The 27,706-nt window shown below is 37.6% G+C and overlaps 1 protein-coding gene across 1 annotated transcript in view; it reads left to right on the forward strand.

Moving 5' to 3' along the window:
• LOC107564463 (solute carrier family 15 member 4-like) overlaps positions 1-25,474 on the forward strand; it is a 48,086-nt gene extending 22,612 nt beyond the window's left edge. Inside the window, exons 6-8 of the mRNA XM_016249551.1 lie at positions 1,285-1,443; positions 9,542-9,700; positions 24,855-25,474. Of these exons, the coding sequence (XP_016105037.1) occupies positions 1,285-1,443; positions 9,542-9,700; positions 24,855-25,006 (470 nt within the window). The 3' untranslated portion in view covers positions 25,007-25,474. The remainder of the gene's footprint in view (positions 1-1,284; positions 1,444-9,541; positions 9,701-24,854) is intronic.
• Positions 25,475-27,706: the final 2,232 nt, after the last annotated feature.

The following is a 27,706-nucleotide window of genomic DNA, read 5'->3' on the forward strand; positions in this document are numbered from 1 at the left end:
CTTGCCGTCTTGCGTCTCAGTTTTTGATTGTATTGAAAATGAAATAATTTTTTCATGAGGAATTTAGTATTAATACTACTATAATTTTGCTGTAGTGATCATATTGTCCTGACGATTGTTTTGTACACTGTTCATAATGGATTTATAAACAGGTAAGATTTCAAAACATTAATCTCAATTCAATATTTCATATCCCTGTATTTATATATTATTATAGGTAAACAAAAAAAAATCTGCTTCAAGCTTTGCGTTAATTACAAGTGAGATAACGAAATATTTAATCTCTAATCAATATTTTTTGTCCAATTATTTGCCCAGTTAGTTTTGGTACTGAGGTAAAAGTTGCCTTGCATTCGCTATAACAGTGGGTGGTGGTCATGAAGATGACTTTGCAGCGAATTTCTTCTTGCAAGATCTGCAGTTAGGGTGACCATCCTCGATGAGGTGACCGTCCTCGATTAAATTGCCTTCAGGACTCTTGCAAAAGCCAAAATACGACCAGACCACCGATTTGGTCCTCTTAGATGGCTGAAAAATCACCTGAGCGCTGTCACTGCCTTCTGCCATTTCGTCTCGTGCAAAAAAAACAAAAAAACAACAACATTGCATGCTGCTTCTGCGTCAGACTGATGCTGGCTGGACAGGATTTACCGCGAGTTTTCAAAATCGTGATAATTAAATACGGTTTTGCTGATAATTAAATTTTAAACGATAGTACTAACCGTCAGGGCATTTTATCGTGATTTATCGTGAAACCGGTAATCGTTCCATCCCTAGTATATACTGTCTATACATTATCCTGTCCTAGATTACCTTTCTTTGTTCTTTAATGCACCATTAAAAATGCACCAGCTTACAAGTGATCTTACAAATCTGTACATTAAAGTATCAAATACAGTATAATACAATTTATTGATAGCACATGGTAAACACAAAATTGCTCTTTCAAACTATTTGAAAACAGAAAATATGCACCATCCATTGATCTATCAGTAGATTTTTGAATAAAGCAAGAATAACTAACACTTCTGTTCATTTACCAAGAAGACAAAAATACTAAAATATGGAGCAATTAATCTCCCCGGTATTACATATAGGCTAAAATCTATTACAAATTAAAATACACAGAGGACCTGAAATTCTTCACTGCCGTCTTTGAAGATGACACAAAGTTCTTGTTACATTTCTCTTTTTCTAAAATGTTATCAGTGCGATTATGAACTGTTATGACTGAGGTATTTATTAATACTTTTATTCTGTTACTCTCTTTCTTACCCCTCTCAGGTATTTTAGAGACGAAGAGGCTGGACATTGTCCACACACAAGGTCCCATCCCGCAGTCACTCAGTGGAGTTACATACTATGCAGCCGATCTACCCATATGGTGGCAAGTGCCTCAGTACGTCCTCATCGGTGTCAGCGAAATCTTTGCTAGTATTGCAGGTAGGTGGCCCTTTGGAAAACACTGCTGAACACGCATACAAAGCTCTCAACTTCACAAACAGAGCATATGAAGCGACCATGTTCTGAATTTTTGTTGCATTTTTTTGTAATTAATACATTTTTTTAAGGTTTCTTGCACCAAAAATATTGCACTAAATTTATTGTATAAAATGTTTGCTTCTGTACTTTTAAGACTGCTGTATATAAATGACCACTGTTATGATTAACCAACCTCTTCACATTTGATCCAGAAATCTGAATATGATTAGGTGTTGATATGTACAATAGACATGGACTGTCAAACCTTATTGTGTTCATGGTTGTGGTGTCAGTACAATTTCTGAATGTCTAATTTTTGCAGCAGCATGTGAACATAATTCACTGGTGTATTAAAATTGATGTTTTCCATGAAATGGCCCTTTTAACATTTAGTGGTTCATGAGGTGATACTGAGCCTGGAAAGACATTTGAGAGGCAATGATCATGATGAGAAACACCTACAGCACATTTGTGCTAATATTTTGATGGTAGAATTTAGTTTCTCATCAACTAAGATCCATGTAATGAATAACTCATATGGATGAGTAAACGTACAGCATTGTTTTAACATGAGTGTCCTTTCAGCTCTCGGTCTCTTCTGTGTACTGTAGAGTTTTGTTTTGTTTTTTTCCATAGGATCATTCATCTGTCCTAATGACCATGCTAATCAATGCGTGTCCTTTTAAAAACTGCAGTAAACTCCTCTCTGCCTTGCCTTTGTGTAGTAGCTCTTGTCTGAGCCATTGCTGAAATTGCTTGCTAAGGAATCCATGGCTGTATCAATCACGACCGATCGATCTGGGCTTGGCGATACATTACTGCAGTTGCGCAGTTAAGACGGCCAGGGAAAACATCCCGCTCCTGCTGGAATACACTAAGAAAATATCAAGAAAGTCTCAAGCAAGTGGGCTTGAGATTAATGAGAAAATAGATGAAAGGAAACTAAATCCCTTAACACAGCGTTTGTAAGAAAAAAACTGTGTGGACCTCCTATTACCACCTTCACTGCTGAGATCTACAGTAATTACAGCAATTTCTGTCATGATGAGAATCTTAAAGAATTTAATTCCACTTAATAAATCTGGTTTCTTAATGATTCCATCAAGAATTAGATTTTGTACTTTTGAGGTAGGACCACATAATTGCTAATTATAATAAATATTATAGTTCATTAGTCTTGTTCCAAACTCATGCCATTTGCTGCGATAGCATTTACACTGATTTCAGTATCTCAAACCTTTGAAATATAGTTATGCTAGTTTTTGTATAGTTTATTTATTATTATTTTTTTAGTTGTTTATGACTTTGTGGTTCAGTGAGTGTGTCAGATGTTCATTCTGTAATATTCAGTGAGTGGCTGAGTGATCCGTTTAAGGCTGATGAGTTTAAGATTCATTAGTGAGTCATTTTGACTAGTTTGTTAAAAAGAACCAGTTCAGAAGAGTCATCAATTAATGAATCAAGCTACACTGGTCGCACTGTATGTTTGCTGTTGTTGTTAAAATTATGGTTAAAGGTTGTCGAATCCCAGCTCAGTTCCCTTATTCTGGTCGTTTTCTAGAGGTTTACAGGATACAGTTATGGATGGCACTTGTCTTATTTGTGTTCGCTGTATCAGCTTTATATTTACCGCTGGTTATGTGCGCACCTGTCTGTCGTCCATACACATTTTCACACAGGTTAGCATGATCTTTTCTGCCCAAACACAGCTGTGTTCATTTCGACCCTTCAGCTTCTCTTCCAAGGTCATGACACACACCACACCGGTAATTTCACACCCATTTCACGCACAGAGTAAATCAAAGGCTGCACGTCCCCCCTTTTAGCCTTTATGAGCCAACAAGACTAATAAGTAGCATTTGGCAAAGGCAGGGAAAAACACTCTCTCTTCATGCTGAATTGTAGAGAGCACAGTGCTGATTACTGGATTTCTTTTCTACCCCCTTAGAAGAGGTGTTTCAAATCAGATTTTCGCCCATGGCTTATGCTCCTTCAAATAACGGGATGTTTTTTTTAGTCGGGACAATCCTGCAAGGACATTCAAGGTCTTTGATAGAACTATGGAACTATGGAACTATGGAAGTGGCAGCTTTCATTTTTGAAACCTCATTGCAAAGAGAATGAAAATTCAATGTGGAAAATTTTGAGAGAGGAGTACCAGAAAATTCAGAAGTGGTTAAAGGAAAAACAGAAGGAGGAAAAGTAGAGATACATTTACAAGTGTGATCAGTCTTGGAACTGAAGAAATCAAGAAACTTATTACAGAGGTGAGTTGAAGCAGAAACATTTGAATAACTTACATTTGAGTAGTTTGTTGATAGAATTAAACAATTGTCTAGGGTTATTCTGATTGTTGTCAATGATTTGTGCAAAATAAGCAGACCTAGCCGATACAATTTGAGTCTTATATTCAAGTAAGTGGTCTTTTCAGGCCTGGTGATGGACAGTCAAGCCAGATGTACACTACCTACAATCCATTGTACAACACGATGCCTTCATTGCACGCAGATTATCATTATACCAAGTAGAATGGTATAATTATCAAATGGAGATCAAATGGAGAAAAAACTACTTAAAGAAGAGCCAATAAATTCAGAGAAATCAGAGGGTTCAGTAGATCTCCATTTGCGATAGTTAATAATGCAAGAAGAGGTAGTGTTTATGTCGGGCAGTTCCATATTAAAAAAGGCTGCCAGATGATCAGACTGTTCTAAATCAGAGGTGGACAACTGAGACACAAATTAGGCATTTAGGATCATTAAGTCAAGAGTGTGACCTTTATTATGTGTAGGACAGTCCACGAGCTGGTTCAATTCAAAGCACTCCAATAAAGATAAAAATTGTAGAATATTTTATATCCATATGGATGTTAAATTTCAAGCACAACAAGGACAACATATCTGCAAATTCAGATAAGACATATTTATCTTATATGGCCTGTAGACTGTAGCTATGGCAGTGGACAAGAGGCAGACACAGATGTTTAGTTTGTCATTATACAGCACAATGATACCCCCACCTCTACCAGAGGGTCGCGGGAGATCAAATAATCCATATCCAGCAGGAGTAAATTCATGAAAAAGTAGACCATCTGACTCTTTGTGCCAGGTTTCCGTTAGACACACTAGGTCCAATTTTCCTTCTATGATAATGTCAGATTATATCACAGCCTTGTTGTTGAAATAGTTTGCATTGAAAAGCGCTGATTTCAATAGACAAGAAGGAGCAGATGAAACCAAAGCAACCTGCTCATGCTTAAGAGCCGACAAGTTGTTCAAATTAACCCTCATAGGCCTAGAGAGCAGCTTATGGTGTGTGGAGTATGTTCAACGAGAGTGATGAAAGGCTGTAAAGGACAGGTTTTGCGGAAAGCCCTTATATGGAGATGGTTTGGGAGTGTTTTATGCAAATGACTAACCTGCAAATGACATGGCCACTCATTTCAAATACTCCAAGTTCATTAACATTAGGACGAGGTTAAGAACAAATTCATGTGTGTTCGCAGGTGTTGTGAATTAGACTGTAAGTTTTCTTGAGAAGTTCAATTGTGCGAATATATACAAATAATCTATGCAATTATTAGTGAATGAGACCCATTGTCTAATTATTTTTATCAAAATCCCTGAAAATGTCAAGATATTTTTTCGATACTGCACACCCTTTGTGTTCAGTATTAATTTTTTATTTCTTCAGGTCTTAAAATGGTCCTAAAAAGCCTTAAATTGAATTAAAAAATGTGCAGGAACCCTGTACAATATATTTAACGGTAAAATAGGAAAAAATACAAGAAACAGAACTGAGCTGACCAGCAATACAACCACAAATGAAAAGACCAATGTTATTGTAAGGTTGTTGTAAGTTACACCACATGAAACATTTCAAAGAACTTGGCACTGGAACATGAATTAGATCATTGACCAGGTTGCCAGTGCCAAACACGGTCTGTGTGAATGTAGCCTAAATTTAAATACATGCCTGTTTTATACTTATACACCCATAGGACACCTCTCCCTTTGAGACTCTTGTTCTTAGAAACATTTTTCCCCTCAATGCACACATTTCATGTATATGATTCTTAACCAGAAACATCCTGGCACACAAAGTTAAATAGCAGCATTCTACCCTCTTTTTGTTAACACAGCAGTCCACTCCAAATGAAACAAGCAACACTTTTGTTTTCCCTTTCTCTTTCTTTTACTTTCTTGTGGGGATAGTGGCTGTCCCTAACAGTTAACATCTTCATTTCATTTTTTATCTGCGGACCCAGAAAAAATTGAAAGAAAAGAGGCACAGCGCTGGTGGAATAATATGTGTCCACAGTGGACGTAGCGGCCTCTGATTGAATTTCCAGCAGAATGGGGAGATGGGGAAGGCTAAGTGTAATCTTCCGCTCCTCCATCACGTCTTCAGGGGTTCGAGTATTGTGGAAAGCTATAAGACACTATCTGCACAGGCACTTTTTAAACCTGAAGAGAGCCATCAAGCTATGAGAATCAATACAAGAGGCAGCCCGCCGCTTCCTGATCACAGACAGCTGTGAAATGATAGAGAAATTGGAGAGGTGCGAAGACTGCCTCAAAAATATTAAGATTAAAGCCGCCGAATAGCATGCCACCTTCTGAAATGAAGATAAATTTTGCCTTTCTCATTTTCTTGAATAATCCTTTTACATCTGAACATGATTGGAAAAGATGGCCATGGCCAGAGATTGTTTGACGCAGTGCGAATCATTCTACGAACATCCGTCACGTAGTACAGTGTACTTGTGCATATGATTTTGTCATGTAAATTGAGTATATATCTTGAAAGAAAATTTCTTCATCTCTGAGAAGGACGCTAGCATGCTAATTCACAAGTTTATCCAGAAGCTCAGCTGCAGGACTTTTACTCGTCAGTTACGAAACAAAATATCTTGTCACTAGATTTTTTAGGGAGAAAAAACTCCTCAACTACTTCGGGCAACCAGACTGAGATTTAATGTGATTGCAACAACAGCTAAACACAGGTTTGTCTCTGATAACTTCATGTCTGTGCGGCAGTGTGCTGACACACTTTCGTAGTCAGCTCTCTCCATCTCACCCCAGGTCTCCAGTGTTCCAGCCCTCCCATGAAATGCAAATGTCTCTTGATAGCACGGAGGACCCTTAAAATAAAGCCTCACCACTCCATCCCTACCCCTGGGGAACCTCCAGGAAATTGGATGACAAGAAATGTGACAAATGTCTCTCGAAAGTTCCCTCCTCTGGCCCTATTCTGTTTGAATAAATCCTTTTTAATGGACTCTACTGCCGGCTCGCTTTGTCGTGGGCTGTTGGATGACAGCGGAAGCGGAGTTGATTCTGATTTTTCAAATTTTTGTAGACACACACTTGCATTTACACACACACACTACCTGCGGGCGATGTGTGTGGACTCTAGTTGAGGGGACAGACCTAAAACCTGATTCTTTTTTTTCCTCCACTGGGAATTGTAATTATATATCGTTCTCTCCGAAAAATGTTAAAGGCTAATGTTTTTTCAGAGAAAGAAAAATCGCCCACTGCCTGACTCTGCGAGGGGAAAAATGAAAGCAGAACATTTCAAGTTAAACTTCTTTTCTTGGATTTGAATAATTCAGCTCTGAAGTTAGAAAAGGTCAAGTTTTATATTTTATTTTTCTTCATGCGTGATATTGTGGATGGTTGTGTTATTAGACTCTTGTTGCCATGCTCACGACATTGAGACACCTTATGGCTTTCCTTTTTTCCTCTCTTTAACCCGTACGCTGTCTCCGCTACTTAACCAATGCAAGGCAAGTCTTTTGCATTAGGGTTCATTTATTAATCAATCCAATGATCTCAGGCCTTCATCACATTGCTTGACACTGTTTTGACTCCCACATGGGAGGGCAGGATTATGAGGTTGGTAGGTAGAAACAAAGTCAGCAATGTATGGAGGAAACAATAAAAATAGTGAAAACAAACTAAAGAGGAAACATGCAACGGTCAGGTCAAACAGGGTCAAGACTAAAATGGTTTGAACCAAGTGCCATATAAAATGTTCACATACATTAACGTTCAAAAGTTTATTGAGCAGCAAATCAGCATATTAGAATGATTTCTGAAGGATCACGTGACACTGAAAACTGGAGTAATGATGCTGAAAATTGCTGCCAGTGGTGTTTGTTACTCAAAGAGGTCAATGCACTGGTCATTAGAGTCATGTAAAAAGTACCTTTTAGATTCAGATTTCTATATTTATGTATTCAAATAATGTAAATCCAGTGATTTTAGAAAAACGGAGCTCATGACATTTTTTCAGTCTTCACTGATTTTGAACAGTTGCTGTTGTTTTAATAGTGTTTCTTGAGCCCAGGGCTTCTCAAGCATCTGATCGTTGTCGTCTAAGGACGCAGACACAGTCTTTTATGACACAAACAGCACTTAGAAGAGGTCAGCCATGCCTGCAGACAGCTATAAACACTGTAATAGAGCAGCTGCGTTCCTTCATCTCTCTATTTCGCTTCTCTTTTTCTCTCCGCCCCTCCTGCCTCCACATCTCCTAATGTGCGTTTGTTTCAGAGGAGTGTGAGCGTGGGATTGTGGGACGGGATTAGATGATCTCTTTTGCTCTGTTTGGTGGAGTCCCTCCCTCTTCTTTTTATCTGTTTTACCCTTGTGCTTTCTCTCTCTCTCTCTCTCTTTCTCTATCCATCCATCTATCAGAGAAGATTCATGGCCTAACCAGGCTCAGTAAACGAGTCTGACAGTTGTGCCCACAAGCCATAATTTTAAAAATGACAAGTTTGAGGCGCCATGAAATTATCAATGTCAGCCAGCAGGCAGCCACCACTCAGGGTTAAAAAGAGATTTGATCTTTTCTTTCTCTTCTGCGTCCTTTCTGCATCCACTATTTTCTGAACTACTTCATTTTTTCTTTCCCCCACTCAGCATCCTCATTATAGTACTTTTTATCCCTCTTTTTCTTTCCGTCTTTTTCAATAAATATTTAGGGGTGTGTGCTGATTTTGGCAGATGAGTAGGTGTTTCTGAGTGACAATTTCTGAGTCACACCTTTAGAGTGCTACGGATGTATGGACACACACACACACACACACACACACACACATTCACCTCCAGACATGCCATAGCAATTTAATAGTCTGATGTCTCTGAAAAGGTTTTCTTGTTTGCTTTAGGAATGTTAACAATGTATGGAGAACTAGGAATTCCACTTAAAAATGATCATAAATCAGTTATCAATTTATTCATTCAAATGTTAAAATGTAAATAAGTCACAAACTGACAAATACATATACATGTGAACATTTCATAAAAAAAACAAATTCTAATGTTAAATGTAGAAATAAAATACATGAACTAATTTTTAAAAATGAACCTTTTACATTTTATTTTTAAAAAGCTTTTAAAAAATAAACATAATTTACAGATTACTTTTCTTTTTGGTTGTATAAATGTTGCATTTAAAGTTATTCATCAAGTTATTGTTTCGTTTTAACTACATTTCTAAATACATTTATATATTTGTCAGTTTAGTTTTTTTAAATTAGTGCATTTATAATAAATTTCTCCTTTTTATTTGAAAGTGGCGCTCCTGGTCCACCAAAACACAGGGTGAATTTGCTAAACATGCACATATGTTGCATATCAGGCTCTGTATGCTTACGTTTAGCGCTGCAACATGTTTATTTAAGTCATTGACTTTTTTTTTTGCAAAACACTCCTTCCTTTGCAAAAGAGGCTCATTATAGATCATGTTTTATTCACAAAAGTCAGAGCTGTTTGCTTGTTGGATGATACAACAGTATAGAAAGTTTATGCAAATAAATGGCACTTTTATTCCAATTCATTCGTAGTATCCCCCTGTGTCTTTGTCTGCGAGCACATGCTGTTACAAATGAAACTGCTTGTCATTTTTTTAACCATGATTTTTTCCACAAGACTGTGTTTTTGTGTATGTGTAGCATAGAGTCCCTTGGATGCTTTTGAGTTTCTGATCATGCATTCGAAGTAAACGTCAGACTTTCATCTCTGATTTCTGCATCATTTTCTGTTTGTAGGTCTGGAGTTTGCCTACTCCGCAGCTCCTCGCTCCATGCAGAGTGCTATAATGGGCCTGTTCTTCTTCTTCTCCGGCATCGGCTCCTTTGTGGGATCGGGACTACTTGCTATCGTCTCTCTCAAAACCATCGGCTGGATGTCCTCGCATAAAGACTTCGGTAAGACTTGTGTGAGAGAGAGCGTTAGAAGGTAGAACAAGATATGTGAATAGCACTGCACAGCATGTCTGGGATGAAACGGATGTAGCTCACCTAGTTTTTGAACAGTGTGTCTGTTTGAATGAGTGTGTGCATGAATATAAATGCAATTGTGTGTGGGTCAGGATTTGCCTGTATTTAGGGGGACCAAATGTCCCCATAATGATTGTAAAACCTAAAATAGATGCACTGTGGGGATTTGTGAGGAAAAGGGCTTGATAAGCATACTTAATTATGACTTAATGAAAATGTAAAATGCAGAAAGGTTTGTGTAAGAGTCAGAGAGGATAAAAAATATAATTTAGCTCAGTATAAACAATAAAAGTCCTATTCCAGCAGATTGGGTCTCTAAGATACACAACTTTAATTAATCGTCATTCATAAAACCAATGATGTTAAAATATCCTGAAAATCAATGACTTGTATGTTCCATCTTGATGAATGAAATCGATGATGAAAGATGGTCCCTGATCAGCATTCTGTTTAAATGCAATGTATTGTAATTATGCCAAAGGAGAGGTCGTTCCTTTCAGTTCTCGGGTCGTGTCAGAGATGAAGTGACGAGGTGAGCACATGTGCTTGATGGATGATGTGTGTTTTATGTGTGCGTGTGCACGTACGACGGCTTGAGTGCAGTCATCTCTAACTAAACCTAGGAGGCGATTGCCCATTTGGCCACTGTTTATGTCATATTTTGTTGGCCAAAAATCCAAAATGGACCCCTGATTTCTTAAATAAATGTCCCGACTCCCTAGTCTAACTGTTCATCAATTGTCAATACATGCTGTTATTTTGTAGAAAAATGGTTGTTTTCACACACTTTCATCAAAGTGTAATAACTCTACAGTACCTCCTAAAGGCAAAAAAGAAATATCAACCAATAATATCACAGCCTATATTTCACCCCCACCCACTTTTCAGGATCTAATCAAATCCAGATGAAGTAAATCAAGTTCTGTCCTACATTTTCTGCTGAATAGTGTTTTGCTTATAAATGTGCCACATTCTGTTACTCGTGTTGGCAGTTTCATGTTGTCTGGAGTAAAGTAAACTTTTGAAGTGTCAGGAGAAAGAAAGCTGTACCTGAGTGCCAGGTCTCGTATTATGAATGCACATGCTAATTAATGGTCATGTCAGGCTTACACTAAAATCGGTGTGTAAATCCGTCGCAGCGGGGACGATGAATAGCACAAAGGAGACAGTAGATGGATGTGATTGCCATTGCAATGACAGCTCAATGGTCCAGATGTACTCCCACCCATTCTGTGCATCTGAGGCAAATGAACAGTTTACGCACAAACTACTTCAGCACCCATTAATACAGCACACCAAGACAGGTGTGAGGCATTTCTGCTAATGGCAGCAGTGAGAGTACATGTACTTTAAATCTGTCCCTCTTTGCTCTGTTTGTTTGGCAAGCATCATTGGGATATTAGAGTGGGTCTTAATATGAATTATATGACACATTGCTTTTTCCCCCTCCACTTTTAGTGATAGAAGAGAGAGGGCAGGAAATGAAAAGTTGAAGAATTAAATTTACTCTGAAGGAACAGTCAGACTCGAACCCTGTAATGTTCATTTGAGCACCACATGCTTTAATATGTGCTTTAAGGGGGTCATATGATGCTATTTCAATTTTTCCTTTCTCTTTGGAGTGTTACAAGCGCTTGGTGCATAAAGAAGATCTGTAAAGTTGCAAAGACTAAAGTCTCAAATCCAAAGAGATATTCTTTATAAAAGTTAAGAGTCAACCACGCCTACCTAAAACGGCTCGTTCTATCAAGCCCCCCTGCGGGCCGCGCCGTTCCTCACTCAAGCCCGCCGCCGCTTACTCTAGCCCGCCGTGTGTGACGCTGTGTGTTTCATTGTGAAATCAAAACTACTTTGTTTGGTGTTCCAAAAGAGGACACGACTAGAAATCAGTGGTTAAGTTGTATTTACAACACTGTTCCAGAACAGTTCAACCCAAATATTCAGATGTGTGCAGCGCTTTTTATGGAGGACTATTTCCTAATCCTGGGAGAGTAGCCTACAATGCTGGCTGTTCTGACTCACAGCCTGTAAGTACCTTTTTTATATTAAAGAATTTGCCACTGATGATTCAAACGTGAGTTTTGAGCAGTGTAGAGTAGCGCTTGTTGTTTGTCATTTCTCTGATCACAAATGCAGACAGAGTTTTATGTTTACGTGGCGAGATGCAACGCAACGTGTAAAAAGAGAGTATAAGTCATTATAATCCGTAAATATGTCCCCACTGGATGCAACAAATGCCTCGTTTATAATCGGTTTTAATGTTTGTGTCGCTTTGGCCGGGACACGGTGTCACAGTATGGTAAGGGCCGTAACATTTCTGTCACACGCTTGAGGTATTCCACCAATCACAACGCACCGGATAGCTGGCCAATCAGAGCACACCTCGCTTTTCAGACCGATGCGTTTTGCAAAAATCGATGCATTTCAGAAAGGCGGGGCATAGAGGAGAAACAATAATGTACAGTATGTGGAAAATAATGTGTTTTTTAACCTTAAACCGCATAAACACATTTCATTACACCAGATACACAAAATAATGTTAATTTTAGCAACTTCATGACCCCTTTAATATAATAACTATTCTTTTTTTTTCATTATGTAATTTTTAGTGATAGCAGAGACTAGAGAGAGGACAGAAATTATGAGGACAAGTGGAAAGAACAGAATCAGGATGTGATGCAGCAAGACTTAAACCTGCCATGTCCATATGAGCACAACATGCTTTAATATGATTTATTTATTTATTTTTGACAAATTGCTATTCTTTATTTTCCTTTTTGCCACTTTTAAGACCATGACACACCAAACCAGTGGCTGGCCAAAGTCGGTCCATCGTTGAGCATCTATCAGCTGAGTTTTTGCAGTTTGTTCCACACCGATGGTGGGTTTTTGGCTGATTGAGCATGTTTAATCAGCTTCTGGCAGTTGCTGAAAGAGATCACTCTGATTGGGTGTTCAGCTTGGAGATCCATTGCACAAAATAAAAATAAAAATGATGAAAGCAAGGGAAACCGATAAAGTCAAGAGGGCACACACCAAATGCTCTTTGAATTTTATATCTTATCTGCATATTGGAATGTTTAGGTATTTTCATAACAACTAGTGGTCGACTGATATGTTTTTTTTTTATGGCTGCTGCTGATATCTTATAGAGCAGGGTGGCTGATGGCTGATGTAAAGCCAATATATATGATATGACAACATTTAATTTATATATAATAAAGCAAACAGGCATGACTACTGCTGAAACTAAACTATTTACTAATTTATATAATTAAAAAGGAATGAAAAAATATAACGCTAAATAATAATGCTTCAAATAATATGAAGTTCACACATTAATAGAACGCCGCATATAGACTAAAGATCTTGGTAATAAGAAGTTATATTAGTATCGATTATAAACGAGAATTGTTATTGTTAATGTCTTCACAGCTGACAGCTTTACCTGTTGTAGTTCGTTCAAGTTGTGCACGAAGTAGACACTGCTTGCCTGCACTTTTACTTCACATGTCTCCGTCATTTTTGATCTCTCTCATGCTGCACAACTGGAATCTGCTTTTAGCAGGTGTGCCGTTAGCGCTGGTGTCTGGCAGAGATGAGGACTGTTTGAAAGCATTTTTTTTCGACTAAAACTTTAATAGCATCGTCTCCCTTTATTACGTCAACATACCAAAAGATGTGATTGCAAAACAAGCAGGAAAAAGGCATTATATGCAAATCTTTAAATCATAACATGTAAATTTATATAGTTGCCAGTGTCGATCTCAGCCAAAATATCTCTCGCAAATTAATATTTTTGGTCACAAACTCGCAAATGCGACTGTTTTAGGTGCAGTCTGGAGCCCTGGACTTGTAATCTTTGCAGTGTGTTCAAGCCAGCCTGTTTTGTCCCAAACTATGTGAGGCAACAACTAAGTCGGTTTTCATCTCCACTAGTTCTGTGATGTCAGTATGGTGTGTCATGGCCTTTTGTGATACTAGAAAGTTGTTGTTTTTTTATTTTTGGCCAGCAACATAATGTTATTCTTTATCTCTGCTGGTTACTCCATTACTGTTCTCTCTCCATGTTTCCTGTGGTGTTGGACTCTGCAGGAAACGAAGTGAGCGAACGAATTATGCAGCGCTGAGAAGAGAACTTTCAAAGTGAATGTACACACAGACGCTATCCAAGCCTGTGGCAATTTACAGACTCCAACTTTTATGGGATCAGACGCCCAGGTATTAATCACTAGCTGCAGGGCCTGATTACCCAGCATTCAGCTCAGTAACACACTCTAGCACTTATTTTCACAAATTTGAGTGTCCTCTCAGTATACCATTTAGCAGACCAAACCTACCTCTCGGGTCGCATGCGAGGGTGAGTTCGACACTCACTCTCTTACTGTTAAAATCAGCACTTGACAATAATATTTGTAACACTGGAGGCAGTCGGCCCACAGGGCTATCGGCTACCGCTCACACAGCATCACGGGGTCACTTATCGCGCTGATCACCAGAGAGCTTCCATGGTCCCCATAGGCTAGCAGGTGTAAATCTGCAACTTGTCGTACATCTATGCTAATCCTGTGCTGCTTTTGGCATGCTAAAGGCAAAGGACAAACACTATCCACTTGCTTTTATCAAAGAAGTTTTTTCTTTTTCCTTTTTTGGATATTTTTAGTGTCTGTACTTTACTTACCATGCTGACACAGTTCTAGCTGTTAGACAGTTTGCGTGATAAATCCTCTCAGATATGATTTTTTAAATTCATGCATTTTTCACACATCACAACTTGTACTGTTTCTTTGAGTGTCTCATGCCATGATTACTGCATTTTTAATTTGTCAAGTTAAAAAACTTAGTTTAAAAACACGTCGGAAGACCCCTGCATTCTGTCCAATTCTGTTGTTCTCCTTCTGGTGTCTTATGTAAAGTTCCCTTAAAAAACCTAATCTGGGTCAAGTGAATTTAAAACCAGCAGTTACAGTATATAAGCCTTCCTATAGTTCACCCCAACATGACAATTCTGCCATTATTTACTCACCCTCAAGTTGTTCCAAACAAGCGACTTTCCTTCTTCTGCTGAGCACAAAAGAAGCTATTTTGAAGAATGTTGGGGGAAAAAAAGCTATGAAAATCGCTACCAGCAACTGTTTGGTTACCAACATTCATCAAAATGTCTTCTTTTGTGGTCTTCAGAAGAAAGAAATGTATACAGGTTTGGATCAACTTGAAGGTGAGTAAATGATGACAGAATTTTCTTTTTTGGGTAAACTATTGAATCAACATGATGAATCAAATAGTCATTCATGTAATCCAACTATTCATTTTGAAGATAGTCTAATTTCTGTACTTTTGTATTTTGTATGTTTCACAGATGTACTTTGGGATTAATCTAATTCGAATCTGCCACGGTTTTTTTTCACAAAACCTCTGTAAAAAATCCAGAGCAAATTTCTGTTTTTCGGCAAACCTAACGGTCCTCTGAGAAATCTAATCCCATCCGAATGGAAATGTCCATGTTATTACTGATATTCTTTTATCACAGTGTTAAAAGAATATCAATAGTGTTGCATTAATTTTAACACGCATATCCTCATGTGTTTTTGACTACCTTAAACTACCATTTGTACAATAATCTTGCTGACTCTATCAATATGGATGGCATCTGACAAAAAAGTAATATGAAATTAATTAAAGAGAGGCAAGTCACAGAAACGTTTAAGTCTGACTATTTTAATATCAGTATTAAAATATTAATATATAAAATCAATATATTCTCTGCACATTTAAGTTTTTTTTTATAATCTACTACTCCTAAACTTGTGTAAAGTTAAAAGATTAAAAGACATATACTTCATACATGTTGCATGTAACCACAGCACATGACCTTCTGTAACCCCCACATCTCGAAAACCTGTGTAATAAACAAGGTCCTGTCCAAATCAATACAAAATCACAGATGTCAGATGATAAGACGTGTAACTTGAAACATCATCTCGTCTGGATAGGACTCTAGTGGTGAGCTTTAAGAACACAATGACAACAGAAGTGCTGTCGACTGTGGTTTTGCTCCATGTGAAGTGAAAAGTTACTGATGGGCAAGATGTTGTAGATGTGCCCTTTACAACAAACTTTTCCAACAAACCTTTTGCTCTATTTCACAGAAGTTTTATTACTTTTTCACCAACGTATGATGTAGGCTTTGATAAATATTTTCCGAGACATTTTCTCCTCATCCTTTATTTTATCTGTGGGGCTGCAGGTGTCACCAGGCACGGCTTTGCCTCACAGTACTGGTAAAATGAATTCTTTCAAATCTCTTCTCTGGACTCCCAGGGAGCTCCTTCGTTTTTCTTTTTCCCCACGAGGTGAAACTTGACACGCGAGTCTGTCTCATCTCAGGTCAGCTTAAAAACATGCAAAAACCAGAGGGCCCACAGACATGACCCTCTCTTCCTGGTCTAGAATCTGTATCTGCCACTTACAGAAATGTCAATGTTTTAATCGAGGCCAAGAGTCTCAGAAAAGGAGAGAGTGTGTTCACTGAATATGACAAAAGGAAAGAAAGGTGTCTTTCAAAGAAGTGCTGAGAAAGGAATATGAGTGAGAACAAGAAGATAATAGTGAAACATGTTGGTGTCAGCTTTATTCTGTACCTAGCCTCAAGTCATTTAGAAAGGCCTTATGGATATGTAAACTACCATTCAAAAGTTTGGTATTATTATTATTTTTTTTTTTATGTGCTTGAAAGAAGTCTCTTTTTTTCACCAAGGCTGCATTTCACAGTATTTGCAAAACACAGTATTGTGAATATTATTACAATTTAAATGAACTGTTTTTAATTTAATAGATTTCAAAATGTAATTAATTCCTGCGATGGAAAAGCTGAATTTTAAGCAGCCATTACTCCAGTGTAATCTTCAGTGTCACATGATCCTTCATAAATCATGCTAATGTGCTGATATATATAATCATTGTTGAATACAGTTTAATATTTTAATATAGCAGTTTATATAGTGCTGTTTAATATTTTTGTGGAAACTGTGATGCATGTACAAATACATGTACATCACCTTTTTTTAAATATAGTATTATCCATGTAAATACACTTTGTTTGTAGCATATTTATTATTTTAGATACTTAGTACTTCTCTAAATACATATAAACCTCATTTATATAACCCTTTTAGGTCCCACTTTATATTAAGTGGCCTTAACAACTTTGTACTTACATTTAAATTAATTATTTGGTACAATGCAGTTATTGTGTACATACATCTTTTTACGTTGTACTTATATTTGAAAAATATCTGCATGTAATTACATCTGTAATTAATTTCTGTAATTACATTTATAATTACACTGTTGACCCATCCCTTACACCTTAACCCACCCTTAAACCTTCCCATACCACCAAACCAGTCTCTAACCTTACCCATATCCCACCTCAATAGCAGCAAAAGTGTTTTGCAATACAATATGAACACAATAAGTACATTGTACTTATTTGTTTATGTAAGTACATAGTAGTTAAGGCCACTTAATATAAAGTGGGACCAACTTTTATGTAACATTCATGTTACAACTTAGACGACAACGCCGTTTTGTTTAGTTTGTATTAAGCATTTTTCACTGTTGCTTACAGAAATCCCCCCCAGACAAGAGAGTCATAAAATATGAACATCTCTACGTTTGCAGACCCTGACAAATAGCATTGAACTCTGTGTGCTGACTCGTGTAATCTCCTGTAGGAAAGCCGTCAAGGCATCAGGACGAGTAGCACTGAAATATTGTTGTTGGGATTGGCACACACAGATAGAGCCAAGAGGGGAAAGAGCTGTTGTGATGTGAGCATCATGCTTGTTTGTTAGGGCGCATTTATGCGTGTCTAAAGCAAAGACGTTTGCTCTGTCTCCCTGCATAATGTTTTCTGGTCAAAGAGATATATCAATCAACAGTGACTGCTGAAAATTCAGCTTTGCTATCACAAGAATATATGACATTTTAAAATGTATTCAAATAGAAAAAAAATCATAATTTAAATAATATTTTGCAATATTACTGTTTTTACTTATTTGACAAATTGTTGGTCAGCATATAAGAGACTCTGATTGAATCACAAAATGACTATTATTATTAAGAGATATTAAGTCGAATATACATATTTTCAAAGTATTGCATTATAGATGCATTATAGCTTGACCTGGAACAGTTTCTGCATTAAAAAAGCCAATCATTTGAAACTGAAAATGTATAGTGAATTTTAAGTATCTTCTTGTTTTTTTTCTTCTCCAGTGTCTCCTTCTACGATTCCACCTAAATAAATCAAGCTGCACTTGTTCAATCTTCACATTTCTCTCTTAGTCTGCCAAACATTTATGAGGCCAGTTAATGTCTTTTATGGGCAGCTCTTGTTTTGTCTTTTGTGGACATAATTGGAAACTCTGCAAGTGTTTGGCAGCCTGTTGTGTTTCTAATGAGGAATGTGTGGCCAGCAAAAGCACTGAGAAATAAATTAAGACAAACCACAACAAAGCTAACTAGCACTTCCATCGCTGACAAAAAAATTATTTAATTTATTTTGACTTTATAGACTTATGAATATGTTTGCTGTTTGCACTAATATAGGATTTATGATCTGTGTGGTATTTCCCCCTTAAAGAGTGTTTCTGTCCACACCACAGAGGATGGGTATTCATTTAATGGAATAATTTACCTCAAAAACTTACCATAATTTACTCATACTTGTGGTCACCATTCATTAACATTGTATGGAAAAATGCAGCATGAACATTCTGCCTGAAATCTCCTTTTTGTTTTCCTTAAAGACAGTCAAACAGTATGAGTTTAGAATAACATGAGGGAGAATAAATTACGGCAGTGTTCATTTTTGGGTGATCTGTCCTTTTAAATACTAGAAGAGTTAAAATCACTTAAAGTTTCTAAAACTAGAAAGTTACAATCACAATTTCTAATGACTCTTTCTTTTCTTTCCTCCTGTCTCTAACCTTGCCTGAGCGTTAATTAAACCAATATCTGTCCCCTCAGTCTGCTGTATAGCAATGTGTTTGGAGAGTTGTATTGATCAGCAGACACACTTCCTCCTCAAAGCTTATGGCTTCCATGCTGAGCACATTGTTTTACTTGTGCAGTATGTATTATTCAGCAGGAGTGAGGAAGCACGGCAGACATTCCCTGAACTCTCAGGTCAAGTGTGGTGCGTGTCTGTCTGTGTGTGCTGGCCAATCTGTGCTGCACAATAGAAAGTAATAGCATTTTTTGTGGAAGAGTGCTTTCATTGTTTAAAATAGTAATAGCATTGAGAGATGTGTTGAATGAAATGGATGGTTAAAACTATAGAATAATGCTGAGGCGTGTAATTTGAGTTAGGTTAATTTCTGTGAAAGGTGCAAAGTCCAGTTCCAGAATTAAAAATCCCATTAATTTTCTCAATAGGGGAACTGATTATTATTTATAACTTTTAAACTGTTAAAGACAGACCCGAGTACTATGAGTTTGGCAATCAATGTTATATGCTTATGTTGAGGCCATCAGACCACATTATTTCAACTTATTTCTTAACTCTGTCCCCACCATTGACAAGATTGATTTTTTTTTAGTCATTTATAACATAACACTTCCCTGTCATTGATGAATTATTCCAGAAATCCATGTTTGCACTGTTATATGGTAGGGGCACTGTTACAGATCTTGTGAAAAAGTACAGAATGTGTATCCAAAAACAAGCGAACAAAAAGATAAAAATGCTTAAACCAGAAGGGGTGAATTGAATTTGTTTATGCACAAGTAAGCTAAGTTTATCACCAAACATTCAACAGCATATCAATCTAAACTTAAGCTTTAAGCTAAATTTAAAGAGAGGATCTACTTTTTTTTGCTTTTGATACATTCTGGGTGTCATGAAAAGTGTGTGAATATGATAAAAAAAATGCTAATGGTGGATGCAAAGAAATCTCCAGCTATCAGGGAATCGCGACAAGCAAATCATGGCAATAGAATTCTTTAGCACCTGCCCACTTCCACTGTGAATGACGTAAAAGTCAGTTTTAGTTTCTCAATTTATTAATGATTTTCAAATGATTTATGATTTTCAAATATTTTTTGCTTTGAATCAAAGCTTGTAATGTTGTGATTCACCTCGTAGATGGTTTTGGTTCATGGATTATAACTCGATTATAACTCTATAGCAACGAAGACATAAAAAACATATGGGAAAAATACTTCCAGAACCAAGGCTGCTGAAAAACTGGGAAGGCACTAATGCACTCTATGTTAGACTCATAGGAAGTGTTGAAAAAAAACCTGTTTGAAAGCAGCCATTGTTATTATTTTTTTCTAAGTCAAATTTGTTTCCATGCAGAATAAAAAATCTAGGTGTGCCAGTTGAGTTTTTCTCACCTATAAAACATTATTTTACATGACCTTACACATTGTTGTTAAGCATAATCAGAGTAATATCGCACCTGCAGATGCTCTGCAGATTTTCTACGGTTTGTGTCTGCTAACCGTTTTCTTAATCTATGATTGTGCATCTGTCTCTCTTACTTTGCCTTCTCTGACATTCCCCTCACATCTCCCTGCTTCTTTCACTCTTTTAAAGTGGATAAAAGGTCTCATTCGATTAATTTGAAAGACTGGTTAGGCCTGGTGACACGTGAGCCGCCTAATGGAGCTGCCACATTCTCGTAGTGTTGGCCAGATTCATTCCCATACATCCCCCTTTATTCCTCCATCTTTAATTCTCCTGCTTCTCCAATTACCCCAGATAAGCCCTCACATATGACAGGTATACCCTTTTCAAGCACACAAGATAAATACAGATATTTGTTAAATGAACACAAAGAGCATCATGCGTGTCATACGGGACTACATGCCAAGAAAAGGTTAATAAAATCATTAGATGATGGACTGCAGAGGGCCTGCAGCAAGACGAATACAGTTGCCGGCCCTTGTAGAGCGCGAGACTGCCAGGTGCCTGCTGTCTGTTATCTTTGTGTAGCTGCCATATTAGACTGAATGTGCAATGTAACGTGAAATGAGGGCATGTGGACTGTAACGATGGAGAGCGAATGATACAACTGCCTATGGGGGCTACAGTATGGCGGATGGAAAATTCATGAATACCAGTCAAAAGTTACCGCCTCTCAAACTATTGTTATAAAATAAGTAATCAACTTTAAAGGATTACATGTATGGTGTTAATGTAATAATGTATCCAAAAAAATATTGATTTATTTATTTTGTTGTCTTCCTTATTATTACTATTAATAATCAAATGAAATAAAATGTGAATATACAGTGAATTATACCTGTATAATGAAGATTTCCTTGACTTTTTTTCTTATTGAGCAGGATGTGTGAGATTATATTTTATGAAAAGTGACAGGATGAGTTTGATCGTTGTTTAACTCTTTTTTTTTTTTACTTAGTGAAAGATCCACTTTTTGTATCCTACTGATTTCTCTGAGCCTTTTATTGCTTACTGCTTTTCCTTCTTGAGATTCACATCAGGAACATGCAGTTGGGCTCCAGTAATGTTTATTCTTCCATTACTGCCCAAACGCCGCCAAATCTGCGACAGCTGCCACTTTCCTGAGGGAAGGGCAACCAATCTTCCCAGAGCGTGTCACCGTGATATATTTCCCACTCTGTCCTTTGACTGAGTATTCGTTACGGCCTTGCCTTTCAGGGAGGCGACCAGCACCTCCACATCCTGCCAAGCGCTGCTGTTAAATCATGTAATCTCCCAGAAGCATAGGAAAGAACAGCCACATCACCCGCCAACGCACAACACCATGGATGGGGGAAACAAACTCAAAACAATAGCACACCATATTTTATTTCACTCTTCTTATTTCCAAGAGTTGCAGTAGCCTGTGGCATGAATGGGGACCGTTTGAGGGTATTGATTGTTGGTTTGCTGTTAGCTCTACTCTGGCATGTGGGTATTGTAAATGCAGCATTTTTCGCAGACAGGGGCATTTGTTTCTCCTTGCTGGAGGGCAGCAAGATCCCAAGCTCTATTGCTCTCTCAGTCAAACTGTCCATCTGCTTGTAATACTTGTTGTCATTGGGGAGTGACCGCTGTTACAGAGTATATTAAAGCAGCAGAGAAATTGATCAGGAGGTTCCTGTAGCCATAACATGGCTTGCCACTTTTATTGGATGGAGACAGTGAAGAAGAGAAAGGAAATTATTAGGGATTGAGACAGGGATGGGACAGGGTCTGCTTGGATTCAAATCTGTGTGAACATCTCAACTCAGCATTAGCAGTAACTGCAAGGCCATGGCTCTGTGCTAACTGATGCTTTCAAACAAAACTTGGTCCCTATTCAAATTCATATTCAAAATCTTTGAAAAGCTGGATGGACACTCTGTGGCAAAGGTGCCAGATCATGCTCCTGGAAGGCCTCCTGTAACATGGCCTGTAGATATGGGAAGAAGGAGGTGGAAACCAGCTTAACTTAACCCTCTGGGGTCTGAGGGGGTTTTTGGGGTCCTGGAGAAGTTTTGAAATGCCATAACAATTGTGCTTTTTTCAGTTTCTCATAAAAATATTAATGGAAATAAAGTTTGTGTGTAGTTAGTGGACGTAAACTTTAATTTCCAAATGAACACTAAAATAAAACAAGTGCACAAAACATAAAATGTCCCAGGCCTAGCCCTCTCTCTTCCTCCATTTTTGTCACTCCTCCTTACATCCTTCCAGAGCTCCTTCATAGAACTCAAGACCGGTGTGGCATACAGGTGAGTTTGAGCAGGGTTGGAGCTAAACTCTGCATACCAGTGGGCCTCCAGCTCCAGGGCCTCCAGCTCCTGAAGACCTCCGTTCTACAGAGTTCAGCTCCAACCCCAGCTAAACACACCTAAACTTGCTAATCCTGGCCTTCAGAATTAGAAGGAACTTCCAAGCAGGTGTGGTGGATCTAAACTCTGCAGGAAAGTGGCCTTCCAGAAGCAGAATTGGACACCCCTACTTTACAGTTCCACAGTACTCAAAAAATTTGCTTTGGTTGAAAGGACGAGATCTCTGTGAGCATCTGAAATCTTTCAGCCCTCGTTCTATACATAATGTTTAGTTAAATTTTTTCGTGTGGATCTTCATTCATACCTTGTTTGGGACAGGAACACATTGCATCTCCATACTGTAATGAATCAATGCGTTCATGTCTTCAACTGCCTCATCTGGCAGAAGATAAGAACTGCTTGAGATGTGTTCTTTGAGGCCGTGGATAATTGTATTTTATGGAATTGCTCATGATGTTCCTCAAAGGTTCAGCTGTGGGTTAGCAGATCTTTTTAATCTTTCTTTCCTCCAATGGGTTGCTACGAAAAGTTGCTATATCTTTTTCTTCATCTAATAACATCTTCAAACTGAAGTAGAATCCTCTCTAAAGTGTAATACCTTGTTCTAATCAGTGACCCTATTTCGGCAAAATGTGGACATGTGAATACATCTATTTAAATGCTAATGCATTCATGCGAATATACGTTTATAGACGTCTTGATAGGTAATGCTAAGAAGCACTACAGGGCCCTGCTTTAGCCGGTCTGAAACACTCCCGAGAGTCGACAGTCCCTTCACAGAACTACTTATTAAGAGTTTCTCTTTGATGGTCCTCAACCCTGGAGGTTTGACCACCTCTTCTGAACAGATCAGACGTGTTAAGCAGCTTTTTCCTCAGCCCAGAGAGAGAGAGAGAGAGGGGCTCAGACTTATGGTTCATAATACAGGACACATTTCTGAGCCAATTCTGTGTGTTTGTGTACTGAATTTAATGCAAGTAGAGGGTTGAATTTAATACTACACACAGTCGTCATGCAGGACTATAATGGCCCTGAGCAGTCAGAGGCTTAAACAACAGGAGAGTTAGTTCAGCCCCGAGGGCTCAGACTTTGTAATGCCAGCAGAATCAGAGTGAGTGTGCTTCACTTAAGCTCCCAAGATGGTGAATTATAGTCTCCACCTTCATCCTGTGAAGATGTGGCTTTTTGTTTATGGTTCCCCTGTAAGTATTGATGTAAACCCTCTATCTGCTGGCAAGCATTATATAGAGATGGGAAATGAAGGAGAGATTGGATGGAAGGAATGCTTGTTTAGGTTTCACTTGAATAAACCGGAGTCAGATGGGCTTGCAGGTTGCAATGGATGCTTACAAGCAGTGTGGACAGACATGCTATCAGTTAAAGCTCTTTGCCGCTGTAGGGTAGTATGAAGGCAGCAGATTGCCTGTTCGCTCTGTTGCCTTTGCGATCCAACAAGCTCAAACATATGCTTTTTGCTTTCTTTTGGCATATGAATGCAGCATGTACACACAGATGTTTAGTTTCTCTTCATCTACCTGTACACACGCCTTTAGAATTAAGCAGAAATCTCTCCACTGATCAAGTGAGCAAAGGAAGGATGTTAAGAAGTATCAGTTAAAGAAAAATCATATGTATTGCCATGCATTTTTCTTTTCAGTGAAAGTGTAATTACTGGAATAGTAACTGATTAAAATGAACAGAAGGTCCAAAGTAAATGACACATTTGTTTACACATTGCATTTATCATAATTTTTGAAAAATATAATACAGTATATTAAATATCACCTTGGCTTGTTTTTGTTGTTTGGCTTGTTATTTTTAAATCAAAATCCAAAAATGTGAGACCTGCTCCTGAAGAAACGATACTCAAATTCTGTTTCAACCAGTATACAGAGGTTGTGTGATCTCTGTGCTCCAAATCATGTCTGAAGTTGTTATCCACTACTGAAATTGGGGTATTGTGAAATTCACATCAAAGTGAGGTTTTTTTCCCCCTCACTTTTTTTCTCTCTCTCTGTAGGTAACATCAACGAGTGCACACTGAATTACTACTTCTTCCTCCTGGCCGCCAATCAAAATCCAAAAATGTGAGACCTGCTCCTGAAGAAACGATACTCAAATTCTGTTTCAACCAGTATACAGAGGTTGTGTGATCTCTGTGCTCCAAATCATGTCTGAAGTTGTTATCCACTACTGAAATTGGGGTATTGTGAAATTCACATCAAAGTGAGGTTTTTTTCCCCCTCACTTTTTTTCTCTCTCTCTGTAGGTAACATCAACGAGTGCACACTGAATTACTACTTCTTCCTCCTGGCCGCCATTCAGGGAGTCACACTCCTCGTCTTCCTCATTGTGTCTGTGAAGTATGACAAGCAGAAGCCCAAAGCAGCGAGCCACAGGGCGTCTCTGACCAACTCATGACCCCTCATCATCCTCACCAGCCTTACACAGCCGTACGTTCACCTTCATTCCTCAGCCACCAAATCATTTGCCAAATATTAAACGTCGTAGTATTTCAAAAACGAGGTTTTAAAATATTTGATTCGAAACTTGAAACCCCGTTTACTGGAATTGGCTATTCTCTTGCCATTTTAAACACGCAAGACAATTTAAAAAAAGAAAAGAAAGCAATAATTAGCTAAAGAACAAATTTCATATGAAATGGTTGGAAATGAGGTTTGCCCACTCCATCAGTGAGCTGGATTATATAATGCTTGTTTATTGTAGTGTATACTTTGGGCAACACTTGTTCCAAATTTGATATTTTTGTTGTTTTGACTATGTCAAGATTTATAAATTTACTTGCTCATAAATTGAAGGTTTTTAAATTGAATATTTATTGAACCTTTTATTTTTGTAGTTTATGCTCAACAGGGTAAGACAATACTGTTCTGATTTATTTAAATTTGTGCCTCTGGGCATGTTTTTATGGTACACTTTTTTTTTTTTTTTAAACACAATTTTAACAATACTTTAAAAACATTTTTTTCCCTTCTCCTTTAGTTCAGGCACCGTTTGCACTGTGTTGTGTATCTTTGGTCACTTTATTTATTTTAATTTGAAATAGATACTAATTGGCTCTATTTTTTATGCTGTTGATGCTAATTGGCTGATGTTTAAAATGACAAATATGGTTGGCTACTCATTTCAGATGGTAGTCAATAAATTGCAAGGAGCCCATACAGTATTTCCTAAACATCAGTTAAGTAGTTGGAAAAAACATCAGTGCAAAAGACTTGAACAATTGTTTTTTTTAAATCACATTTAGTTGTGTCCTTAACAGTTTGATTAAATTTGTAACTTTAGTACTAAACCTGTGGCATTACAAGTGTTTCTCACGTTTAGATATTTTATCAGGCATTAGATTTCTACTAGCTTGTTTTTAATGATTTTGATCATAAGTGGTAAGGCCAAGCAGTCCATTGCTCTTTATAGTGGTTATGATATGAGTGTATCATCTGAGAAATTATGAATTTGCACAACAAGTGCTGATATCATGAAGCACACAGCTCAGCTGACGTCTTTACAGCAGGAATATCTGAATATGAATAGTGTTTCCTTTGGAAACACCTGCGTCTTGTTTGTAATAATTCATGACCTTTTTAGATTTGTATTAGGATTTTTGATAAACAACAAACCTCAAGCGCAGATTTTCATCTGAATGAGGTAGTGAATGTAGTGAAATTACATTAGCACTAATCTCTAGTGAAAAATAACATGTTTATAATTGAGTATACAGAATCATGAGTTTTACATGCAGGCTTATGATACATCCTATAAAAACGTATACCTCAGCTTCATAATGTCATCATGCTGTAGAAGGGCGTCTTGCATGATGTAATTTTCATGCAAATTTTGCAACGACAACCCTGTTTTTTGCTGCTGTCTTTGCTTTGACCACAAGCTTAACAAAATAGTAACAACACTCCCATTATGCTTCTGTGTTGGTTCTATGTTTTAATACACAGGTAGTTCCTGTGGTTTGTGTTGCACTTTTTCAATAGATGCACCTTGTGCCTTGTGCCTTCAATGCCAGAGTTGCTCCACGTGACTCTAGAGCAGTTTGAATTTGATCAAAAATGGTGAAATATTAAAAGACACACAGTATGAGGAAAAGGCATCATTCATTTTAACTGGGCATATTTAAATGCTGATTTAAAGCTTTTTAAATAAGTTAATTAATTTTGTTTTCCTCAAAGAGTCTGTTGTCATGAAATGTGACATTTTCTAAAATGCATTTTGAGTTTGTGCAGTGAAAACATACATTGTGAATTTTTTTCATGCTTTGTTTGTGTATAAAATGAAATGGTTTTTCCTTTTGTTGTTCAATAAAATGCATTTGACCTCTAGTGTTTGTGTCTGAGAGAGCAGTTTCAATATGAGTCTCCCATTTATTACAGCTCTCACATATTCCTTTCGAGTATACGTCAGGAACACTAGAGTGTGTAAGTTAACGTAAACACTGATTTCATCAGATGAGCATGAAATCAGAACATCGTCGCTCTTCAGCCAAGCATATCTAGACTGACGAGTCGTTTCCTAGGAGTGTGACCGTCAGCGAACTGTTTGAACTCACAGCTCTTTCTCTTCCTCTCTCTCTGAGTCATACTGTTGACAGCCTATATATTTCTACCACCTCCACATTTTTACAGTGTTATGCTCTATTTAAAAAAGCAGAAAGAGCGTAAGGTGTAAGCACAGTGTATGAATTATGGATGCTTTATGTGAGTCTGTTAACCTGTCTAAGGTCAGTGTTCCCAAATGACTCTCGTCTTGTAAGCGAGGCTGATACGCCTCAATAAAAAAGGTTTGAATTTGTCTAACATGAACCCTATTTTGATATTTGCAAATATCGCTTCATATACTGCATTCAAATTGGCAAATGTCTTTTTTTTAACTATAACTTCTAATTCTAACTGCTAATAGCTTATTTATTCAGCTTTTAGCTCTGAAGAGTACATTTCTTATTTAATTGTGACGTAATATGAAACGCAAATAAATCTATATTGTATGTGGTAAACAGGACAGAATCAGGATTCTGTAATTAATCCTAAAGCAGTCCTTATACTTTAATTTATGGGAAATATGATTACCATATTAATAGAATAACTATAATCCAGC

The sequence above is a fragment of the Sinocyclocheilus grahami genome, unplaced genomic scaffold (genome assembly GCF_001515645.1).
Source record: "Sinocyclocheilus grahami isolate Dianchi unplaced genomic scaffold, SAMN03320097.WGS_v1.1 scaffold936.1, whole genome shotgun sequence".
NCBI lineage: Eukaryota > Metazoa > Chordata > Actinopteri > Cypriniformes > Cyprinidae > Sinocyclocheilus > Sinocyclocheilus grahami.